This window comes from Gobio gobio, assembly GCF_949357685.1.
Source record: "Gobio gobio genome assembly, chromosome: 1".
NCBI lineage: Eukaryota > Metazoa > Chordata > Actinopteri > Cypriniformes > Gobionidae > Gobio > Gobio gobio.
The window spans coordinates 66,546,099-66,567,270 of NC_137097.1; the positions used below are offsets into that span (position 1 = coordinate 66,546,099).

Genomic DNA, 21,172 nt, shown 5'->3' on the forward strand with positions numbered 1-21,172 from the left:
AAAATATGCAAGATAAATATGGCAAACTTACCATTTCATAGTCAGCTCAGCTGCAGTGTATTCATTAATTGCTCAATTCTTGTGTGTGAGTGTATTACGATTCAATCTACTTCGAAATACTTGCATATTTTCTCTTAATACCGGCAACAACGAGATTTAATATTCATTGTTGAGGACAATGAAAAGCTTCTGACTGCATGGAGGAAAAATTTGTTAAATGAATGAATTAGATTATGAAGAATGACGATTTGTAGATTGTGCTTTTGCTTTAATACACACCTTCTGCAATCTATTTTTCAATTACTTTTAAAAAGTGGTGGGGACAATATCGAGCCTGGCAAAAAGTGGTGGGGACATGTCCCACCCATAAATTACGCCTATGATGTGACATATGTAACAAGGACACTGTAAAATAAAGTGTTACCTATATTTCTCATCTCTCTCACTATCTATCTATCTATCTATCTATCTATCTATCTATCTATCTATCTATCTATCTATCTATCTATCTATCTATCTATCTATCTATCTATCTATCTGTCTATCTGTCTATATATATATATATATATATATATATATATATATATATATATATAATTGAGAAATGACAAGAGAAGCAAATTTCTGACAGCACAGCAGACTAACATTTTCATTTTAGATGATCTAATAGATGTTATTGCAGAAGTTATCTGAGAATTTAATTTAGAAAAAAACGATTTCTTATTATCTTTATCCATTCAAAGATGACCGACCGCTAGTTTAGTTGTTGTGTTGGCAGGTCCCGGTGTTTTATCATGTGTCATATATAATAAATTGCTGGCATTCAAATAGATACTAGTCAAACAGGACAATTTTAATGAAGTCAAGCCTAAACCGATGTTCAAGCTCTACTAAAACTTCACAGTGATGGGCCTATCAAATGGGGACATCAAGAGTTTAACAGTAACCTTTCAGAATGACCCTCTTGCATGCACAGGTTTGTTATTGAAACATCATCTAGCGTATCATGTTGTGGAATCGACGTCCATTTGTGCTTTATTCCCTACGATCTATCGTTCCCGCTCAGCAGAGTCTTGTGACAAGCCATGAAAGTCAGTGGTTATGTGGTGGCGGGTTGTTTGTTGAAGAAAGGTTACCTGTAGCACATTCCCTCTCAAGAGTATGCGTCACGCTATAGTATGCAGAATGTGCTCCATGTGTGCCCTCACCAGAGGGGATCACATGTTGCAAGTCCCCTTTTTTAGTCTGTAAATAGATTTACAATGGAAGTGTTAAGTCGGGGCAACAGGAGCCTGGTTACTAGATTAAAGAAAGATATCATCATGAAGACCCAATCTGCTCCTCTTTAATCAATGTCCTATTGTTGCAGTCTCGTCAGAACCTGGGTAAATGATTTAATCCTTTGCTGGTTTAATCTTAACTAAGTACAGCTGTTTACTCACATTTTTGGTGGGATTAGTGCGGTTGAGCCCATTGTTTCTGTGTTAGACGCAATCATGAGAGGTTTCGCAATGGACGTTCAAGTAAATGCGAGAGATTGGAATGAACAGCCAGACATTTACGTGGAAGAAAAATAATGCATTATGTCAAAAATATGTTTTATTTTTGGTTGATTATGTTAAAATCTGTTTTTATTGCTGATGTAGTTTGAAGAAAGGCTTTATTGCTAATACATTAAAATGCACAGGTTAGTATTTCTTTAGTGTGTGTTTGTGTGTTGTAGCTTGATACAGCTTGAAAATACCAGATGACTCAATATGACTCTTCAGCATGCTGGGGGACAGTGACCCCACTCTATAATGACACACACACACATACACACACACACACACTTATTACATTCCTCTTGCCTCTGGCGCTCATTGTTCTGAGATTTGGAGACATTGACCTGAGATATGAGATTTTTCCTGTGGTTGTTTTCGCTTAAAATTCCTTTAATTTTCTCTATTTGCATTCATCATTCCTTTAAGACTAATATTTTTTGTGGTTTTAGTTTTTAGTGTTCCTGTGTGCAAGAACTGAATGGAAAACTGTACATTAAGTCCAATGTATACAGTAAGTCACTTTGGATAAAAGACTGCCAAATACATAAATGTTCATGTATTTTAGTTTCTTCACTAAATATTTTCCAAGAACATAATTTTTTTTTCTTAAGAATAAAATTATATTATTAATAGAGTATAATTTGTGTTACCTGGTTGCTTAGTAGCACATGAGGTTGCTTTGTATAATACAAAAAATCTAATCTTTACACTATAAATCTTAATGGTATAATTAACCTTTTTATTAAGTAGAAAGCCACTAACAAATTTCTGAATGTAAAACGCATGAAAGGTGTTAATTTTGTGACAATTACTGTCACAGGAGAGTTGTACTTGCTAGATGAGAAGTAATATATCATTTGCAAAGCATGCATTGTATGTTGCTGTTATAATGCTTAATATATTAAAAGTACTCAATAAATGAAACAAAATTAAATTCAAAATTCAAAATGAATTAAATCTTACCTTTAAAACAAGTTAGATGTAAGGGATGTTAGACAACTTGGAGGTTATCCATACTTTAAGAAGCTATTTATGATGATTTTTCAAGTTTTGGTTCACCCAAAAATGAAAATAATGTCATTTATTACTCACCCTCATGTCGTTCGACACCCGTAAGACCTCCGTTCATCTTCGGAACTCAAATTAAGATATTTTCGTTGAAATCTGAAGGCTCAGTGAGGCCTCCATAGGGGGCAAAGCCATTTACACTCTCAAGATCCATTAATGTACTAAAAACATATTTAAATCAGTTCATGTGAGTACAGTGGTTCAATATAAATATTATAAAGCGACGATAATATTTTTGGTGCGCCAAAAAAACAAAATAACGACTTATATAGTGATAACCGATTTCAAAACACTGCTTCCTGAAGCTTCGGAGCGTATCGAATCAGCGAGTCGATTCAGCGGTTCGGAGCGCCAAAGTCACGTGATTTCAGCAGTTTCAGCAGTTTTGACACGCGATCCGAATCATTAATCGACTCGCCGATGATTTTTAAGTGTTGTTTCAAAGGCACAATAGTAATTTTTCACCATTTTTCACTAGAGGTCGCTTATTCAAAACAAAGGCGTAGCTTGATGACGCCTGGATTTCGCGGAGCTTTTATTATGCCGGAGACGGCTTCTTCCGCTCATGTGTATGTGGGGTAACCAAGGGGGTAGCCCAGCCCCCGGAAAGCGTATCACCCATAGGCACGGCCATTGATAACCAAGCCATCACCTGCTGTTAGCATCCCATTGACTCCCATTCATTTTGGCCTCACTTTGACAGTGAATATCTTTACATCTGAGGCGTTTAAAGACTACATTCGTCCATTGTTTTTCTAAACAAACACAACAATGTATAAAAGGCTCCATTACCTTGTATCTTACACTATCGCCCCGCTGAAGCTGTTTTTGTAAAATATAGGCTAACGATTGCGTCATAACCACGCGACTGTGTCGCGCTGTTGAGCAAATTACCATATAGACCCGAGGAGAAGCTCATAGGCAATCTTTTACTGTCTATGAGGCAATCTGGGGGACGTGGAGGCATAAACGCAGAGATAGAGATGTTAGATAGAGATGTTGCAGATCCTGCTTCATTCATCAAAATTTGCTAGAAGACTTACCACTGTCGGACAGGTTGCTCACGTCACATCTACGTCGTCAAGCTCAGTCTGAGGCTGCGCAGTACGCTCCGCCATCAGGAAGTGAGAGCTTCTACCTGCTGTTTTATCATATTAGATAGACACATTATTTGAGTGTGTTGAAAGTTATGAGTTAGTTATGAGACACTTGTTTCACACTGCAGTAAACTAGATCGATATTAGGCATAGTAAAACATGGTACGCGTGGTAACTCAAGAAAACAAGATTTAAACAATAAGACTAAGGCCACATCCACATGAAGCCAGAGCTTTCCCTATCCAATCTTTTTTTCCCCTCATCTCAAGAAATAACTGCGTACACCACTGAAACTGAGTAAAGCGATGTAGTATACATGCCAGACCAGTGTGTGGCGCTGTGATTCTGCCACAGAAATACACTAAAAACGGAGAAGAAGGGGTACAGCAATGGTAGAAAGTGAGGCAAAATCTCACGATAAAACAACAATAAATACATTTGCTACTTACCAGATTGTGTTTTATTAACGCCTACACAAAATAATGCAAATACAGTAATTAAATGACGCAATATTGATGTGCGCATGCCCAGTGGCCGTAGCTGAATCCCTTCTAGTCTTTACCGTGCGGGATGTGGTGTGATGACATCACCGTTTCGCAAAATATACAGATTGGCTGTACACACGAAAACGCAAGGGTGTCGGTTTCAGATTTATCCACTCTGATACCATAAAACATTTTTACGTATACAGCTAAACGCGTCTTTGTGTGGACGGGGCCTAACTGTGTTGAGCTATATAACAATGATTAGTTTTCTGTCTATGAATGTATCCAAACAGTTGCTCACCTGTCTAATAAAACATATAATATATTAAAGCGTCTTTGGTGTTTCTATGGTTTCTACAAAATACAACCGGAAATCAAGGGTAACGCGGGTATGATGTCATTGATAGGCAACGCACGGACACGGTCCATGTCCTGCTTAAAATTGCTAATTTCTCTGGATTTAAACATTCTTGGAAACATTTGGGATAGTGTAAGTACACAAGTCATTAACATTGTTCTTGTGGTTTTTGGATATTTTAATCTTTTAATCCCTTTTAAGGACTTTTTTTAAGAAAGAAAAAAAAAAGAACATTTCATATTTTTGGGAATACAAAATATTCTTATTTATAATTAGAAGATGAGGGGGAAATGGCACTTAAGTAGAATTGTATGTAAATCTGGGTAAAATCCTGCCAAATGCATAAATGTAAATGTTTAAAGTTCTCAATTTTCATTTGTTGTCATCAACTGTTTTGGCTATTGTTAGTTAGTGTAAACAGACATAAAAATATAATTATTAAAATTTTCAAAATACAAAATGTATTTACAGCTCGTCTTTCTGTTCCTGCTCTCACATTTTCCGTCACTCTTTCCCACCGACATAATCTTCTTTCTGGAAAACATTTGGAAAACAATGAACTGCTTTCACGATATTACACGTGTAATAACTTTCTTTGTCAGTCTACTTCTTTTCTCACAAACAGATTAAATCTTAGCACATAGTGTTTGTGAAATGAATGAGCCGTCAATCAGCACTGTTGTCGTGCTTTTGACCGGTAAGAGTTTGCCCATTGTCGGCAGAAAAACACTCGATCATTGGCTGAGCGAGCACAAGTGTGACGGACGGTGTGTGTTGTGATGTCTCCTGTGCAGGTGAGCGATGGATATGAGAGAGGTGTATGTGGTGGCTGGCAGCTTCGTGGGGTTCCAGCTGTTCTTCTCCTGCGTCAGTCCTGTTCTGTCTTCCAACTTCACGCAGGGTTATGGGAAACTTCCACCACAAAAACTCAACGACTGGAACTCCAGGTATGAGCTTAATATAACTCACAGCCGCCTGAACAGAAATGTGGGTAGAAATGCATGGATGGGTGTACAGTATAAATAGAAATGGATGGGTCGTTCTATATGTATGGATGGATAAATAATGGTCAAACGTGTAAACAAATATAGACATACACACATATCAGTTCTAAAGGAAGTCGCATATTGTGAAATATAACCTGAATGAATAATGCTACTGGGTTCATGAAGTTCATAAGATAAATATCATCTTGAGATCTTAGGATTAAACTCAAGCGAAACTCTAAGAACTTGCTTGGAAACATTCCTAAGAAGTTCTCAAACATTTTTCTTAAGAAAAAATATGAATACCATAGTAAAATGTGTGTTGTCTGATTGTATACTATCCAGCACATGAGGCTGCCTTGTCTAATATAACCAATTTAAATCAAATCTTAACGGTGAATTTGTCAATCTAACCCTTTTTTAAGTAGGTTATTTTTTTTATGTAAAATGCATTAAATGTATCACTGGTGTTATGTTGTAATGCTTAATTCTAAACTGACTTGAGCTAAATAATGAGACTATTGTGATCTATTGAGCTGCTTTACAGCAGAATATTAATTGGTGACGTTTGCATCATTGATCATTATTTTCCTGTTTATTACTGTGAAGATGCTTTGAAACAACTTGTTTCTTATAATCCGTTATATAAATAAAAGTGACTTGACTTGATTTTATATTTAAAATAACCCAATAAATCAGTTGAAGACAAAATATTCTTATTTCTTTATTAGAAAATAAGAGAAAAATTAGGGAGCCACAACTTTTCCCTGGAATAGAATTAAGAGTTTTTAAACATGCTGATGTAACTATTCAGATGATGCTGTCAATTATGAATATTTCAAGGTGTTTGAAGAAAATAATATTGCTAACGTTTAACTTAGAACCTTTAGAAGCTAGAGAAAATGTTAGGCCCTGTTTACACCTGGTATTAAGTTGCATTTTGGTCGATCGGATCATAAATGGACAACGCGAAATATAGGTGTAAACAGGGTGTAAAACGCTTTAAGCTTTTCCACTTTCGGCCACTTCCAGAGGTAGTCAAAAACCCGTTCGACCCGATTGCTTTCGTAGTGTAAACGCTCATTGAATGCATTCAAACAGCCACAAAAAGACGCTTACTCTCTGCCTACTGACCTAATGAGAGCCAGGCGGGATTTAAAATTTTGTCGGCTGGAGACACAAGTTTAGTTTGAAGATGAAAAATGTCCTCCTTAGAGTTACTGTATCCAGTCATATGAAAGAATTCTCTTTTTTGATTGTCTGAAAAACAAAGTCCCGCACACTATCAATACTTGCAAACAATATCAAACTTTTTTTTGTATTAGCAACTTTTCGGTTTAATGACCTTCATCAGGCATATAGGTACGGTAAGCACAAGTATTGATAGTGTGCAGGACTTTTTGTTTTTCAGATTTTTTTTAACTTTTTTGGTCTTTCCTAGTATTACCTGCAGGTGTGCAATGATAATTGTTAATTGATTGAAACATCTTCAAAAGTACAAACAAGCCTTCGAATATCATTGGTAATGTTGTAGTCCGTGAGTGTACAGTGTATTCACAGCGCTTCACTTTTTCCACATTTTATGTTACAGCCTTATTCCAAAATGGATTCAATTCATTATTTTTTTCCTCAATTCTACAAACAATACCCCATATTGACAACATGAAAGAAGTTTGTTTGAAATCTTTGCAAATTTATAAATAAAAAAAAATAATCACAAGTACATAAGTATTCACAGCCTTTGCCATGACACTCAAAATTGAGCTCAGGTGCTCCTGTTTCCACTGAACATCCTTGAGATGCTTCTACAACTTGATTGGAGTCCACCTGTGGTAAATTCAGTTGATCGGACATGATTTGGAAAGGCACACACCTGTCTATATAAGGTCCCACAGTTAACAGTGCATGTCAGAGCACAAACTAAGCCATGAAGTCCAAGGAATTGGCTGTAGACCTTCTGTGAGACAGGATTGTACGGATCTGGGGAAGGGTACAGAAAAAATTCTGCAGCATTGAAGGTCCCAATGGCCTCCAACATCTGTAAATGGAAGAAGTTTGGAACCACCAGGACTCTTCGTATAGCTGGCCGTCCGGCCAAACTGAGCGATTGGGGGAGAAGGGCCTTAATCAGGGAGGTGACCAAGAACCTGAGCTCCAGCGTTTTTCTGTGGAGAGAGGAGAACCTTCCAGAAGAACAACCATCTCTGCAGCACTCCACCAATCAGGCCTGTATGGTAGAGTGGGCCGACGGAAGCCACTCCTCAGTAAAAGGTCGCATGAAGGACTCTCAGACCACAAGAAAGAAAATTTTATGGTCTGATTAAACAAAGATTGAACTTGTTGGCAAGCATCATGTCTGGAGGAAAACAGGCACCGCTCATCACCTGGCCAATCCCATCCCTACAGTGAAGCATGGTGGTGGCAGCATCATGCTGTGGGGATGTTTTTCAGCGGCAGGAACTGGGAGACTAGTCAGGATCGAGGGAAAGATGAATGCAGCAATGTACAGAGACATCTTTGATGAAAACTTGCTCCAAAGTGCTTTGGACCTCAGACTGGGGTGAAGGTTCATCTTCCAACAGGACAACGACCCTATAAGCACACAGCCTAGATAACAAAGGAGTGACTACGGGACAACTCTATGAATGTCCTTGAGTGGCCCAGACTTGAACCCCCGATTGAACACTGGAGAGATCTGAAAATGGCTGTGCAAATCTTTCATGTTGTCATAATGGGGTATTGTTTGTAGAATTGAGGGGAAAAAATAATGAATTGAATCCATTTTGGAACAAGGCTGTAGCATAACAAAATGTGGAAAAAGTGAAGCGCTGTGAATACTTTCCGGATGCACTGTAGGCCGACACAAGTGAGGTCTAGTGATCTCTGTACTGTATTGGGAAATGTAGGTGAATGGTATTTTCCTCTAATCACCTTTCCTCTTTCTAATCTTTTGAACCTGGTTAACTTTGACCTTACACCCCTTAGTTAGTAAGAGATTGGTCTCTGTACAGCATTTTAAATGGTTATAATGTTAGAAGTCAAACACACAAGATGATTGACTTGGTTTTAGAAGATACTAAATACCCCTGTTCCAGTTTTGACATCCTGCATTGCTTTTAAAGTCATGAAGTGTTTAGTGAAGGAAACTGATATGATATTCTGTCAGCAAATCTCAATGCTTTAATGCTGTAATGAAAGCCCACAACCAACTTGCTTTAACTGCTGGTTAAAATGCAGCTGTAGCATTTCTTTTTTCCCCTATAAAGACTGCATTTAATTTTTGAAAGACTGTTTAAAATCCACTGCTTTTTAACAATGGTACAATGATATATTTATGATTATAGTGTTTTGTGAACACACAAAATATTTTGCACAATAGTTTTTTAAAAAGATTTTATCTATTGTGAATTAGCTTACGTACACCTACACTCTAAAAAAAATGCTGGGTTGTTTCAACCCATATTTGAGCCAAATATGGACAAACTCAACTGTTGGGTTTGAAAATTTAACTTAAAAATATTGCCTCAAACATGGGTTGAAACAACCCAGCATTAAACCTTTCGCTTCAACGATGAAACATTTTTCACACCATCATGGGATGAAAATAAGGCTGAATTGTTCAGTTGATGTTATCTGATAGCAAAGTTTTTCCTGTCAAACTTGTCAACCTTGATTGCTCTGTTCACAAGATTTACCTTGGTAGAACAGAGAATAAATAAAATAACACATTGGATCAATGGTCCTATTTGGGTTTTTTTCTGTTAAATGGTGAAAAGTTTCTTAGATGGTTTCTCAACACTCAGATAACAGATACAAAGGTCCACAGACAATGTTCACAATCAAACACACTAATGGATCAGATCAAATCATAGTTCATTCACTGTCCGCTATCTACCATAGATACCTTTTTTCCTACTGTGTCAGCATTGTTATCTATGTGATATTCCTAATGCAGATTGCATTCTACCCAGCATGCAAATTATACAATTACTTTACAGGGGATTCACTTTTTAAAATACATTTTTAGGCAAATTCCAGGTCTCAGTCTCATCTCAATAACTAAACTGTCTTTTGGTTTTCAACTATCTTAAAAACTAAAAACTAGAAGCTTGCATGAAGATATGTAAATCTTAGTGCTGGGCAATTGATTAATCGCATTCAAAATAAAAGTTTGTGTTTACATAATATATATGCGTGTACTGTGTATAATTGTTATGTGTATATATAAATTCGCACACGTTCATGTTTTATTAATATATAAGATAAATTATAGGTTTACATAAATTAATTTTGACTTCTTTTCTGGTTCAAGTTCCAAATTATTCTCTTGTCTGGGAATAACGGGGTTGTTTTTATGTCCTCAGGCTGGTGTCCACTGTCCACGCATTAATTGTGGGGCTGTTCTGTCTTTATATCCTCTGGTACGATGATGCCGTCAACGAAGATCCCGTCTGGTAAGAGCCCAGTAGTTCAAAACAGGGCAGCTTTATTTTCACCTTCATGTACTTTTTGGATCTCATTGTGAAATGTTCGGGGTTTTTTTTCACCGCTTAAAACCAAACTCCCAAATGCGTCTTTAGTAGAACAGCTATTTATGAATCCAAAAACGCCCAGAAAAGCAAGAATCAAACAATTAGTACCAATCAATATTTCAGTGCCAGTATTTGATTATATGACAAATTCCCCTTTATCCGGAAGTTTTAATTGAAACTTTTGCTCTGTCATCAGAAATGTTGTGTCCACTGTAGTCGCCAGTGCAGAGAACTGCCGTCTCATTTGTCTTCTTGTCTTTATTTTTCTTTTCTTCTTTCCCTCTCTTTAACCTTTCCTTTTCTGCCTGCTGCCTGTTTGGTCTGCATCTTTGCATCCTGAAGGGGAAGAATGGTAATTTGTCTTTAGTTGTTGTCCCCTGTAGCTCTGCTCCAAAACCTACTGAGCTGCCTACCGAGACAGCATTTTGAGGCCTCATAAGCTCGCTACCAACAAGATGCCTGTTCCAAAAGGTAGACAGCAACTTAGGGTGTGTTCACACTCGGCAGGTTTGGTTCGATTAAAACAAATTCTGGTGCGATTGCTCTGTTAGTGCGATTCATTTGATTAAAGGGTTAGCTCACCCAAAAAGGAAAATTCTGTCATTAATTACTTACCCTCATGTCGTTCGACACCCGTAAGACCTCCGTTGATCTTTGTGTAGTAAACGTTGTTTGTACGGGAAGAAGGAGGCGGGAACCGGCGGACATTCAAAATAACTTTTAATTAAACAAACAAACTAAAATGGCGGCGACAGCCCCTCGCGGACGACTGTCGCCTACATACAAATAAAGACAAAATGAAAATAATAAGCTGCAGCCCCTCACGGTCGACTGCAGCAACACATAACAAAACATAAATAAAATACAACATAAAATCCAGGCCTGGTCCTCTCTCGTCCCTCACTGTCGTCGCTCCTCCTTTATAGTCCCTCACTCCTCCGCGAGGGCCGAGATCGCTGCGGCGCGCAGCTGGCGCTCATCCTCCCTGATGAGCGCCGCCTCGTCCCGCCCTCACGGTCCCTCGGCCTCGCTGTTCGCCACACTTTGGAACACAAATTAAGATATTTTAGTTGAAATCTGATGGCTCTGAAGGCCTCGATTGGCACAATGCACGGTTCACTCTCAAGACCCATAAAAGGTACTAAAGACATCGTTACAAAGTCCATCTCACTACAGTAGTTCTACAATAACTTTATGAATCGGCTAGAATAGTTTTTGTGCGCAAAAAACCCCTAAATAACGACTTGTATAGTGATGACGATTTCAAAACACGGAATCATGAAGCTTCGAAGCGTTATGAATCAGTGAGTCGAATCATGATTCGGATCGCGTGTTAAACCGCCAAACTGCTGAAATTTGGCGATCCAAACCGCTGATTACCACTGTAGTGAGATGGACTTTGTAACGACGTCTTTAGTACCTTTTTAGGGTCTTGAGAGTGAACCGTGCCATTGTGCCAATGGAGGCCTTTCAGAGCCATCAGATTTCAACTAAAATATCTTCATTTGTGTTCCGAAGATGAACGGAGGTCTTACGGGTGTCGAACGACATGAGGGTAAGTAATTAATGACAGAATTTTCATTTTTGGGTGAACTAACCCTTTAAGTGTGAACGCTGCCATCCAAACTCTGGTACGCACCAAACAAGCCGACCGAGACCCCTGAAAAGATAGAAGACGACTTCTAAATGAATCAAAAACAGAACGTGATGTAACGAGACGCGACCCTGAAGCCTTGTTTATACTTTCGCCTGACTCCGCAGCGCGAGCCTCCGCTGACTGCGCGCGCTCCTCCTCAAACGGACGAGGCGTTTATACTTGACGTTCATGGTTGTGCTATTCTTTGAAACAACAGAGGGCGACTTGGAGTAATTGTTCTTTAGACCATCAGGAAACAGCGGTGAGAAGTAGATGAATGTACACAGGTGACGATATTTATTTAAGTACACCTCACCAAAAACCACACTACAAAAGAATTGTGTAAACCTTGATATTATTACTTGTGACATGAGAACAAAATGTATGTACACATGTATACAACTAAATTAACTATCTCTTAAATATTTCCTAATATCACTAAACATTTTCATTTAGTTTCTTGAAAAACTTTTATTAAACATGGATCTTTATTTTCAATAAAAGGGCTTATTCATGCTTTTGTAGGCTCGTTTTGTAAATATAAGCACCTAATTTGTATGTGCAAACAGTGCCGGTGTGATGAGACGTCATGCTCGACTAGATTCGTCTACAACTCGTGCATCTTCAGATGTGGAGCCGTGCGAAAAGTTACAAAAAATACGCTGCACACCGCCACGTGCATTCAACGCGCACTACCGCCCACTCCGCAATGACGCCATTTTCGCCGCACGCACGAGTATAAACAATGCTTAAAAAGGACAGACAGCTCAATCACAGTTCAGTACAGGCGTCAGAAATGCATCTCCTCGCAGCAGATCTTCGATTGCGTGTGCGATGGAGGGATTCCTGCCATTGTTTTGACTCATTTACACATTTTATTAACTCCTCACAATTTGTCAGCTGGTCAAAATGCCATCATACGTACACGCATATAACGAGCACATTTAGTCCAGCACACTGCATTGTTTTGGATGTTCGGTAAGTTCCAAAATACGTATCTGTATCTTTAAGTTTGTCTTAAAAATGGCAGTGTGACTGTGAACGCAAAGCGAACCAGGACTAAATGTATTCCAAGAGAACCGAACTGCAAGTGTGAACGCACCCTTAATGTTTCCTTCTAAGTTGCTTCGTTTTAGCAGCATTGCATGAAGGATTCATGGATAAAACAAACCCAGAATGTATTGCAACACACAATACTCTGAGCATAAAATATAAGCTGTGTCCAAATTCGGAGGCGTCACAGTGACGCAAAGAAGGCTGTCTCAATTTGAAATCTCCTTCGAATGCGGCCTACAAATGTGTCCTTTTTTTGGGACACGAAGGATAGAACAAGCGGATCCTTCGGAGGCTAGCCTAGCCAAGTTTCATTGCGGCCAATGTGGATTGTAGATTGGGGAACATATTTAGAAAGGTTGTGAATCCTGTTGTGTTTTCAGACAGTTGAATATAACTTTTTTTAAATGCTCTGAAGGCTAGACTGTCCCATTTAACAACACTTGGTTCGACCTTCGCGGACTTCGAAGATGAGTCTTTCGAAGGATGCAATCTCTGAATTGGGACACAGCTATAGTATACACAAATATTAAAGGGATAGTTCACCCAAAAATGAAATTTCTGTCATCATTTACTCACCCTCAAGTTATTCCAAACCTGTATGAGTTTTTGTTCTGCTGAACACAAAAGAAGATATTTGGAAGAATGTTTGTAACCAAGCAGATAGAGCAACCATTGACTACCATAGTAGGGAAAAAAAATACTGTGGTAGTCAATGGTTGCTCTATCTGCTTGGTTACAAACATTCTTCCAAATATCTTGTGTTCAGCAGAACAAAGAAACTCATACAGGTTTGGAACAACTCGAGGGTGAGTAAATGATGACAGAAGTTTCATTTTTGGGTGAACTATCCCTTTAATAGCGACATGCTAATGCCCGACTCGAATAAAAATCTAATGCGGGTCAAGTCTCCCATTTAATTCATATTTATATTGCATGTGAAATTGCTTCTTTTTTCAAATAAACAGCAAGGCAGTTCACTAGTTTTGGGAACAGAGCACTTGTCTTTGCATTTTACTTCTATATTAATCTCTTCTTTTGCCATTTGCTTTCTGTTTTTGTTTTTTCAATTTCATTTTCTCCATAGAGATTTTATGAAATGCTTTAATAAAGAGCCTTGAATCGTTCCAAACATCTCTGAGATTAACCACAACATTAAAGGGGCTATATGTGTTTTTCTGAAATTTAAACTCGCGACTGACACCTGTGGCCAAAAAACAGAACTGCTCTTATTTTCTGCTCCCTCTCGCAGCGGTGGTGACGTCACATCCGCAGACAGCGCGGGAAAAAAAACGACCCGCCAGAAAATAGGAAAAATAGGATACAGGCTTATAGGTGCACCCACTGTGAGCGGACAAGGTGTCAGTATGCTCATCAGGAGATGTTTGAGTCATAAATGGTAAAATAAAAAGGCTATTGTTACGTTTATTTTGGGGAAAAAGTTGCATATAGCCCCTTTAAACAGTTTGATTTGAAGTAAATGAGGGAGTGAACTACTCATCTCATAAAGCATTGCAAATGAAAATGAGGGAACAACATCAAACTATTGATTTATAATGATTCATTATAAGTATAAACATAAGTATACTTTAAGTGTATTGCAAAATATCACATATAAATAGTTAAGTGAATATAGAGACCAACTTAATTAAGTCTCATAAGAGTTCATAGTGGTGAAAGCTGTACATTATCGTTAAAGTAGTGTCTCTATGGAACAAATGAATATTCCTGAATGAATATTTACTTCCTGAATAACTTTTTCCCCAGTTCCTTGTTCTCGCTTTATTTCTTTTCTCCTTTCTCATCACCTCTGCTCCTTTTTCCCTGTTTTCTTTGGTTACCTGTTGACTCGTTCAGAGAGGGAACTTACTTCTGTCTGTCTGTTGTCAGTGTCGCTTTTCATCTCTTCCTTCTCGCTCTCTGAGATCAGAGAGTTTTTAATCTTGCCAACAAGGCACTTTTTCAGCAGGAAACGACAGATTTGCAGTTCCCCTCCTCTCTTGTATCATGTGACAGTCCTCCAGGCCTCCTCTCAGTCCCTCTGTCTCAGGCCAGAAAGGCTGCCCACAAACACAGAATTCATTCCCATCCACCCCTCACTTCATCCTCACCCCAATGGTCCCTTTTCACATTTCCAGGGTTGAAGTCTGAAGTCGTCATAGTTGGGTAAACAAATAGCAAATATAATTTTAACATTCCCATTTCCTCGAAATAGCAACAAAATCCACAATAGCATTTCTATGACTTTCCAAAAGAGGAAAAAAATATAGAGAGATTGATTACAGTGGTCAGAAGACAGAAATATGTCAAATTTGGCATCACTTCCTCAGCCGTTGTATTAGAAACACTCACGCAGTGAAATTTAATGCCAAGGTAATATAACACAAAGTAGTGTTGTCACAATAATAAAAGTAATCAAATGTAAAATAACACTGGATAGTTTTCATTGTAAAAATTAAATACAGATTAATGCCTACACTTAAAGCTCCAAAAGTGATTCAGTCAAGGGCAGTGAGTGATTTTCTTTGTCTTTTGTTCTTTGATTAACATGACAGACAGCAGCAGGTTTATTAGGCTGCTGTCACTTTAAGAGCTTATGCACGGATCCAATATACTGTTACACAGCATGCATTTTCTCAACTATTTACCCTTTAAAACTTTCTGTATTTAAATGAATACTGGGCAAGAGGGACATTTTGATTGTTTAAGCGCAATAAGCCACGGAAAAGTCGTCAATTTAGCACTTGCGAGCTTTTTGACAGGCGGCTTTATGTATATATTGCGGATGTTGTGTATCTGTGATGCTTGCGCTTTTGGTGTGTGCGTGAAACCTGTGGGAATGCGCAGAAATTCAGGACATGTAACAGCAACACTATTCAACCGTAGTTAGTGAGAGGAGGCATGTCAAATTCGGTGTCGGAAGGGAACGGAGAGAGAAGGGAGAGTGAGAATGCGCAGCTGGTGTTGATGTATACTGCAGAAAGAGTATTTAAACCATTTCATATATTTCAGTATTGAAACATATCGAAATATCGATATTTTTGGCAACACGAACTCAAAGTATAGTGTTATAAATTCAAATATTACAAACATTGCTAGATTTACGATGTTAAAGGGACAGTTCACCCAAAAATGAAAATTCTGTCATTAATTACTTACCCTCATGTCGTTCGACACCCGTAAGACCTCCGTTCATCTTCGGAACACAAATGAAGATATTTTAGTTGAAATCCGATGGTTCAGAAAGGCCTCCATTGGCAGCAATGACACTTCCTCTCTCAAGACCCATAAAAGGTACTAAAGACTACACTACAGTGGTTCTACAATAATTTTTTGAAGTGACGAGAATAGTTTTTGTGCGCAATAAAAAAAAAAAAAGGACTTTATTCAACAAGTTCTTGTCTTCTGTCTGGGCCTCTGACGTGAACTCACGAAGCACCACAACGCATGCGTGAGAATATGACGTAGAGCCGGCTTTGAAAAGGCACTTTTACGTGCACTTATTTGTTTCTCACGGTTCGGTCATCCAGGAAATGCACACTTTTGCACCATTTTGAGCTCTACGCCAAGACCTAAACCACAATCAATGTAGAGACCAACGTATGACAACACCAGCTCTACGTCATATTCTCACGCATTAAACTTTTTAACTACGTCTTTAGTACCTTTTATGGGTCTTGAGAGAGAAAATGTCATTGCTGCCAATGGAGGCCTTTGAGCCATCGGATTTCAACAAAAATATCTTCATTTGTGTTCCGAAGATGGGTGTCAAACGACGTGAGGGTAAGTAATAAGCTTTCCTATAGCTCAAACAGTAGAGCATGGCGCTAGCAACGCCATGGTCATGGGTTCGATTCCCAGGGAAAGCAAGAATTGACAAAATGTAAAATGTGTACCTTGAATGCAATGTAAGTCGCTTTGGATAAAAGCGTCTGCCAAATGCATAAATGTAAATGTAAATGTAATTAATGACAGAAGTTTCATTTTTGGGTGAACTAACCCTTTAATAACTGTGGAAAGGCATCACATGCTAAGTTGCAAATTTAACTTAAGTGCAAATTTGGAATATTGCATTAAACATTTGTGATTTAAAGCAGCGTTTCCATCCCATGTCTTCAAGAGAACAAATTTGGAACTTCCTGGGAAATATTAGCAAAATATCTGTATAATAAATGGGAGTTGCTTCAATCGTGGAAGCCACTGTGGCTCAAAGCGTGCAATGAAGTGACGAAACGCAATAAACTCTGTCATGTTATCTTGGATTTGGGTGCCTGGTGTTTGGGAATGCAATTGTTTGAGACTCTTCTGCAAAGGGAATTAAACCCAACCATTTTGATGACAGACTTTGGTTCAGGCATTTCAGAATGACCAAACCAACTTTTGAGATGCTGTGTAGTGTCAGCTAGTTAGTACAGTTATCCAATCATATCTGTTGAGGCAAAGTCACGTGAGGTTTTTTTTGTGGTGCATTGAGAGATTTATTTGGCAGATGTGTTTCCATTGTAACTTATGCAAAGGTCTTTCTTATCGGATAAAAAAAAAAATTGCACATAATTGAGCGCATAGGATTTTTATGTGCATTTTAAGAATTTATTCACATGTTGGCATGTCCAACCAATGTTTTTTTTTATGCAATATCCCTTTATATGCATACAAACAGGTGGATGGAAACTAGGGATGCGCCGAATCCAGATTCTTGGGGCTCGGCCGAATACCGAATCCACTGGTTAAGATTCTGCCGAAACCGATTACCGAATCCTACTCCCATCCTCAGTCCATTATCACAGTAAATGCATTAATGAAGTAAACAGCGTCCACAGCAGTGTATTTTTCATTTTATTTTATTTTAACTGTAAAAAAAGAAAGAATAGGCAACATTATACCAGGATGACTGTCCTTCCTTTGCCGTACCTGAAGTTGCTGCATTTTGGCTGCCATCTGTAGATTCCTTCATGCACAACTCGTATTCTTTCGGATGTTTCATACGTAAATGTTTTAACAGCGGCTATTGTTTAGGGTCCTTGTCACCACGAGACAAATCGGCATTGCAAATTGAACATGTAGCTCGACTTCAATCTCCTTCTTTTGACTGAAAGTACTGCCAAACAACACGTTTTCTGCTCACGAGTTCTATTTTCACTTTCTCACAGCCGACTGCATTTGAACGGTCCACCTAGTGAACACCTTCCCGTAGTGCAAGCTTAGGGTTCGGTTCGGTGAAAAAAAAATCTAAGGTTTGTTAGAAACCGAACCCCGCCAAAAAGCCCAATAATTGGCCGAATCCATCCCTAATGGAAACCCAGTCTGTGAAATACGGATGCCTTTACGATCCTTTTTTTTTTTTTTTTAAAGGAAATTTCTTTTTATCAAATGTTTTTTATACTCGGTCACCTCTTTTGTCTGCTTTGCTCTTTTCAAATTTGTTTTTGCTGTGAAACTTCACTTGTTTTCGTGGGATCATGACATGCATAGAAGGAACGTTTTTTTTTTTTCTTAGTTTTTGTTCTGAGCAGCCACCGCATGGGATTTAAATATCCAGTTTCAAGTCTAGGTAAATTGCATTGTGCATCTCAAGCTACATTGATCAATATTAATATGTCAGTCTACTGTATAGCTAATACAGTTTAGAGCTGATGGTAACTGGGTTGGCAGTTTTACAGTTTTTCTTGTCTTGTCATGTGTATTGTGTCATTAAAGGTGAATTTTAGAAGGTACATTTAATGCTAATACTTCTGCAGACATCTTTCTTTCAATAATCAGTTGTTTACTGTACAAAATTATGGTAAAAGTGTTGACATTTTAAGATGATTAAGAACCTACAATAAGTAATCTTTCACCGCTAGAGGTCACTTATTCAAAACAAAGGCGTACTTTGATGGCGCCTTGATTTCGTGGAGCTTTTATTATGCCGCAGACGAGCGATTCCGCTTCTTCCGCTCATGTGTATGTGGGGTAACGCAGCACTGTTTTATCATATTAGACACATTATTTGGGTGCTGCAGCACCCCCTGGTTTCACAGGTTTGCAAATGCAATGCAAATTTTTGTTCATTTACATTCATTCATTTAGCATGTAGTAATTTATTTGTAATAAACACTTTACGTGGCCTATTAAACTGAAGATTAATTTCTAAAGCTCATCCGCTGAGCGCCACGCACTCAACCCAGAATGCCCTTTTTTCGAATATAGGCCTATCTGAAATAAGTAGCTAGGGCTGCCCCCAAGTTTTTTTTCCTAGTAGTTGTGTTATTTAAGATGTTCACGCGGCGCCTCCATGTCATTGTCTGCTATATTTGCTTATTATTTATTAAATCCAGGCAATTGGTTGATAAAACATTGATTAAAATTAATATACAATTTATACAAAACGAAATCCACTTTAAATAAAGGCTTTCAACAAAACAAAACTTAATAAAGTGATAAATCATTTCTGACCCCATGTCTTCTCAGATAGGCTATTTCGCACTCTTTTCACTTTTCATAATCAACGTTTAAGAAATTCAAAAATAATATTTAAACATATGAAACTAATAAGTGTTTTGATGGCTACAAGAAGTATAGTAGTGTTGGGGTAACAGTTTAAGACCCAGGGACCAGATATGTTGAAAGAACACCAGGAGTCAAGTTGTTCAATCAAATGAAGAGAATTTACTGAAGAATAGTTTGCAGTTTCATTGGTAGAGCCAGCGTCAGAGTCGCAATCCAGACTTCCCTCTACCCGCCTTTCTTACATACAATTTCTCAACAGTTATACTGTTTTCAACGTCTAGCCACGTCATTACTGCAAGGTGGATGATTCTGATTGGCTCAGAGAAAATGAACAGTCATGGTAAATTTCCACACATTGTCAGTTAATCAGATGCATGTGTCCATAGATCACTTGTTGACGCTTTCACCCTGGATTTAGGCATGTAGTGACCTTCCAGATTCTGGAGCCAGGTGCCAGCTTGCCCAGAACAAGTCCACCCATATCTTAGGATGCCCGTAATCTACATCCAATACTGATCTGTAACTCACAATACAGCGCACATACACAGATACACACGCTCTCCAAGGTTGGAGTTGGTGAGCTCTAGTACTGACAAGAAAAAGTTTTCCAAAACATACTGATAACACGTGCTTTCTCTCAGGGAGAGGTACAGACAGTACAGGCAATATTCATACAATTTATTAGGGTTTCAGTAAAAGGAAATATGAAAGGAAAAAAATATAATATAAAAATGAAAGACAAATCCATATTTCACATCTGGAAGCCGGGCTAAGTGAGTAAACACTGTTACTGCACTCCCGTCAGGTTAGGTGTGTATGCTGTTCTCACCAATATGCTTGTTGTGCTTTCGTGTTTTATAGACTCGATACTGTTTCTTATTCAAATGTGGTGACCCCCCCCCGCCCCAAAAAAACACAGCACCCCCAACCTAAAACATCTTCCTGCGCTCCTGGTACTCAAAGTAAATCAAGAAAACTAAATTTAAACAATAAGACTAACTGTGTTGAGCAATATAACGATTAGTTTTCTGTCGATGAATGTATCCAAACAGTTGCTCGCCTGTCTAATAAAACGCATAATATATTAAAGCGCTTTTGGTTTTTCCATGTTTTCTACAAAATATAAAATCGAGGTTAACGTGGGTATGATGTCATTGATAGGCGACGCACAGACACGGTCCGTGTCCTGCTTAAAATTGCTAATTTCTCTGTATTTAAACATTCTTGGAAACATCTGGTATAATGTAAGTACACAAGTCGACAAAATATATAACATTGTTCTAGTGGTTTTTGGATACTTTAATCCAAAAATCTTAGATATTGTGCCTTTAAGATCATCTATAGTTAGAGAAAAATATATTTATATGTCCCTGCAGAGTTAATTTGCTGAAAGAAGGATGCTTTCAGTTTAATATTTTAATAGGTTAGTTATGATGGTAACTGGAGTGATGCATAACCTTTGGACACAACATGTTTTTCAACTATATTAGCAGTTATTCATGATTATCGGTATGCATGTTAATGAAAGGCACTCGTTTTGTAGAATGACCTGACAGAAAGGTGATTTGCTTCAGTAACTGGTCATTTATTTGCTAAATTAACAAAGCAATTATGCATGTTTACTCGTTGTTTGTTTAATCAAGTCTCACCTGAGGAGTTACGCTTCACAGAACCTTTTCAACCGCTCAAGCCGATCTCTTTGTGTTTTATGGTAATGGCTACATACATTGCCATCCAGCTTTACTCAAGCCTTACACTAAAATGTTTTTCATTGGATTTGTCTTTACTGTTAGTCTGTTGGGTCAGTTGTCTGATTCTGTTTAAAAAATCTGATAGTCATCTGAATTAGATCAAAGTTGAAGAGACTTGCTTAGGTATGAATGTCCATCTGAAGGCTAATACTACATCTGAACCAAATGAACTT

General features: G+C 38.1%; 1 protein-coding gene across 2 annotated transcripts in view; it reads left to right on the forward strand.

Annotated features, from left to right (window-relative positions):
- tlcd4b (TLC domain containing 4b) overlaps nt 1-21,172 on the forward strand; it is a 34,273-nt gene that overhangs the window by 1,367 nt on the left and 11,734 nt on the right. Inside the window, exons 1-3 of one of the 2 annotated variants that reach the window (XM_079829286.1) lie at nt 5,066-5,249; nt 5,347-5,499; nt 9,903-9,992. In XM_079829286.1, the coding sequence (XP_079685412.1) occupies nt 5,354-5,499; nt 9,903-9,992 (236 nt within the window). In that variant the 5' untranslated portion in view covers nt 5,066-5,249; nt 5,347-5,353. Of the gene's footprint in view, nt 1-5,065; nt 5,250-5,346; nt 5,500-9,902; nt 9,993-21,172 lie in introns of those variants that run through there. The other variant, XM_079829285.1, reaches the window with a different exon arrangement.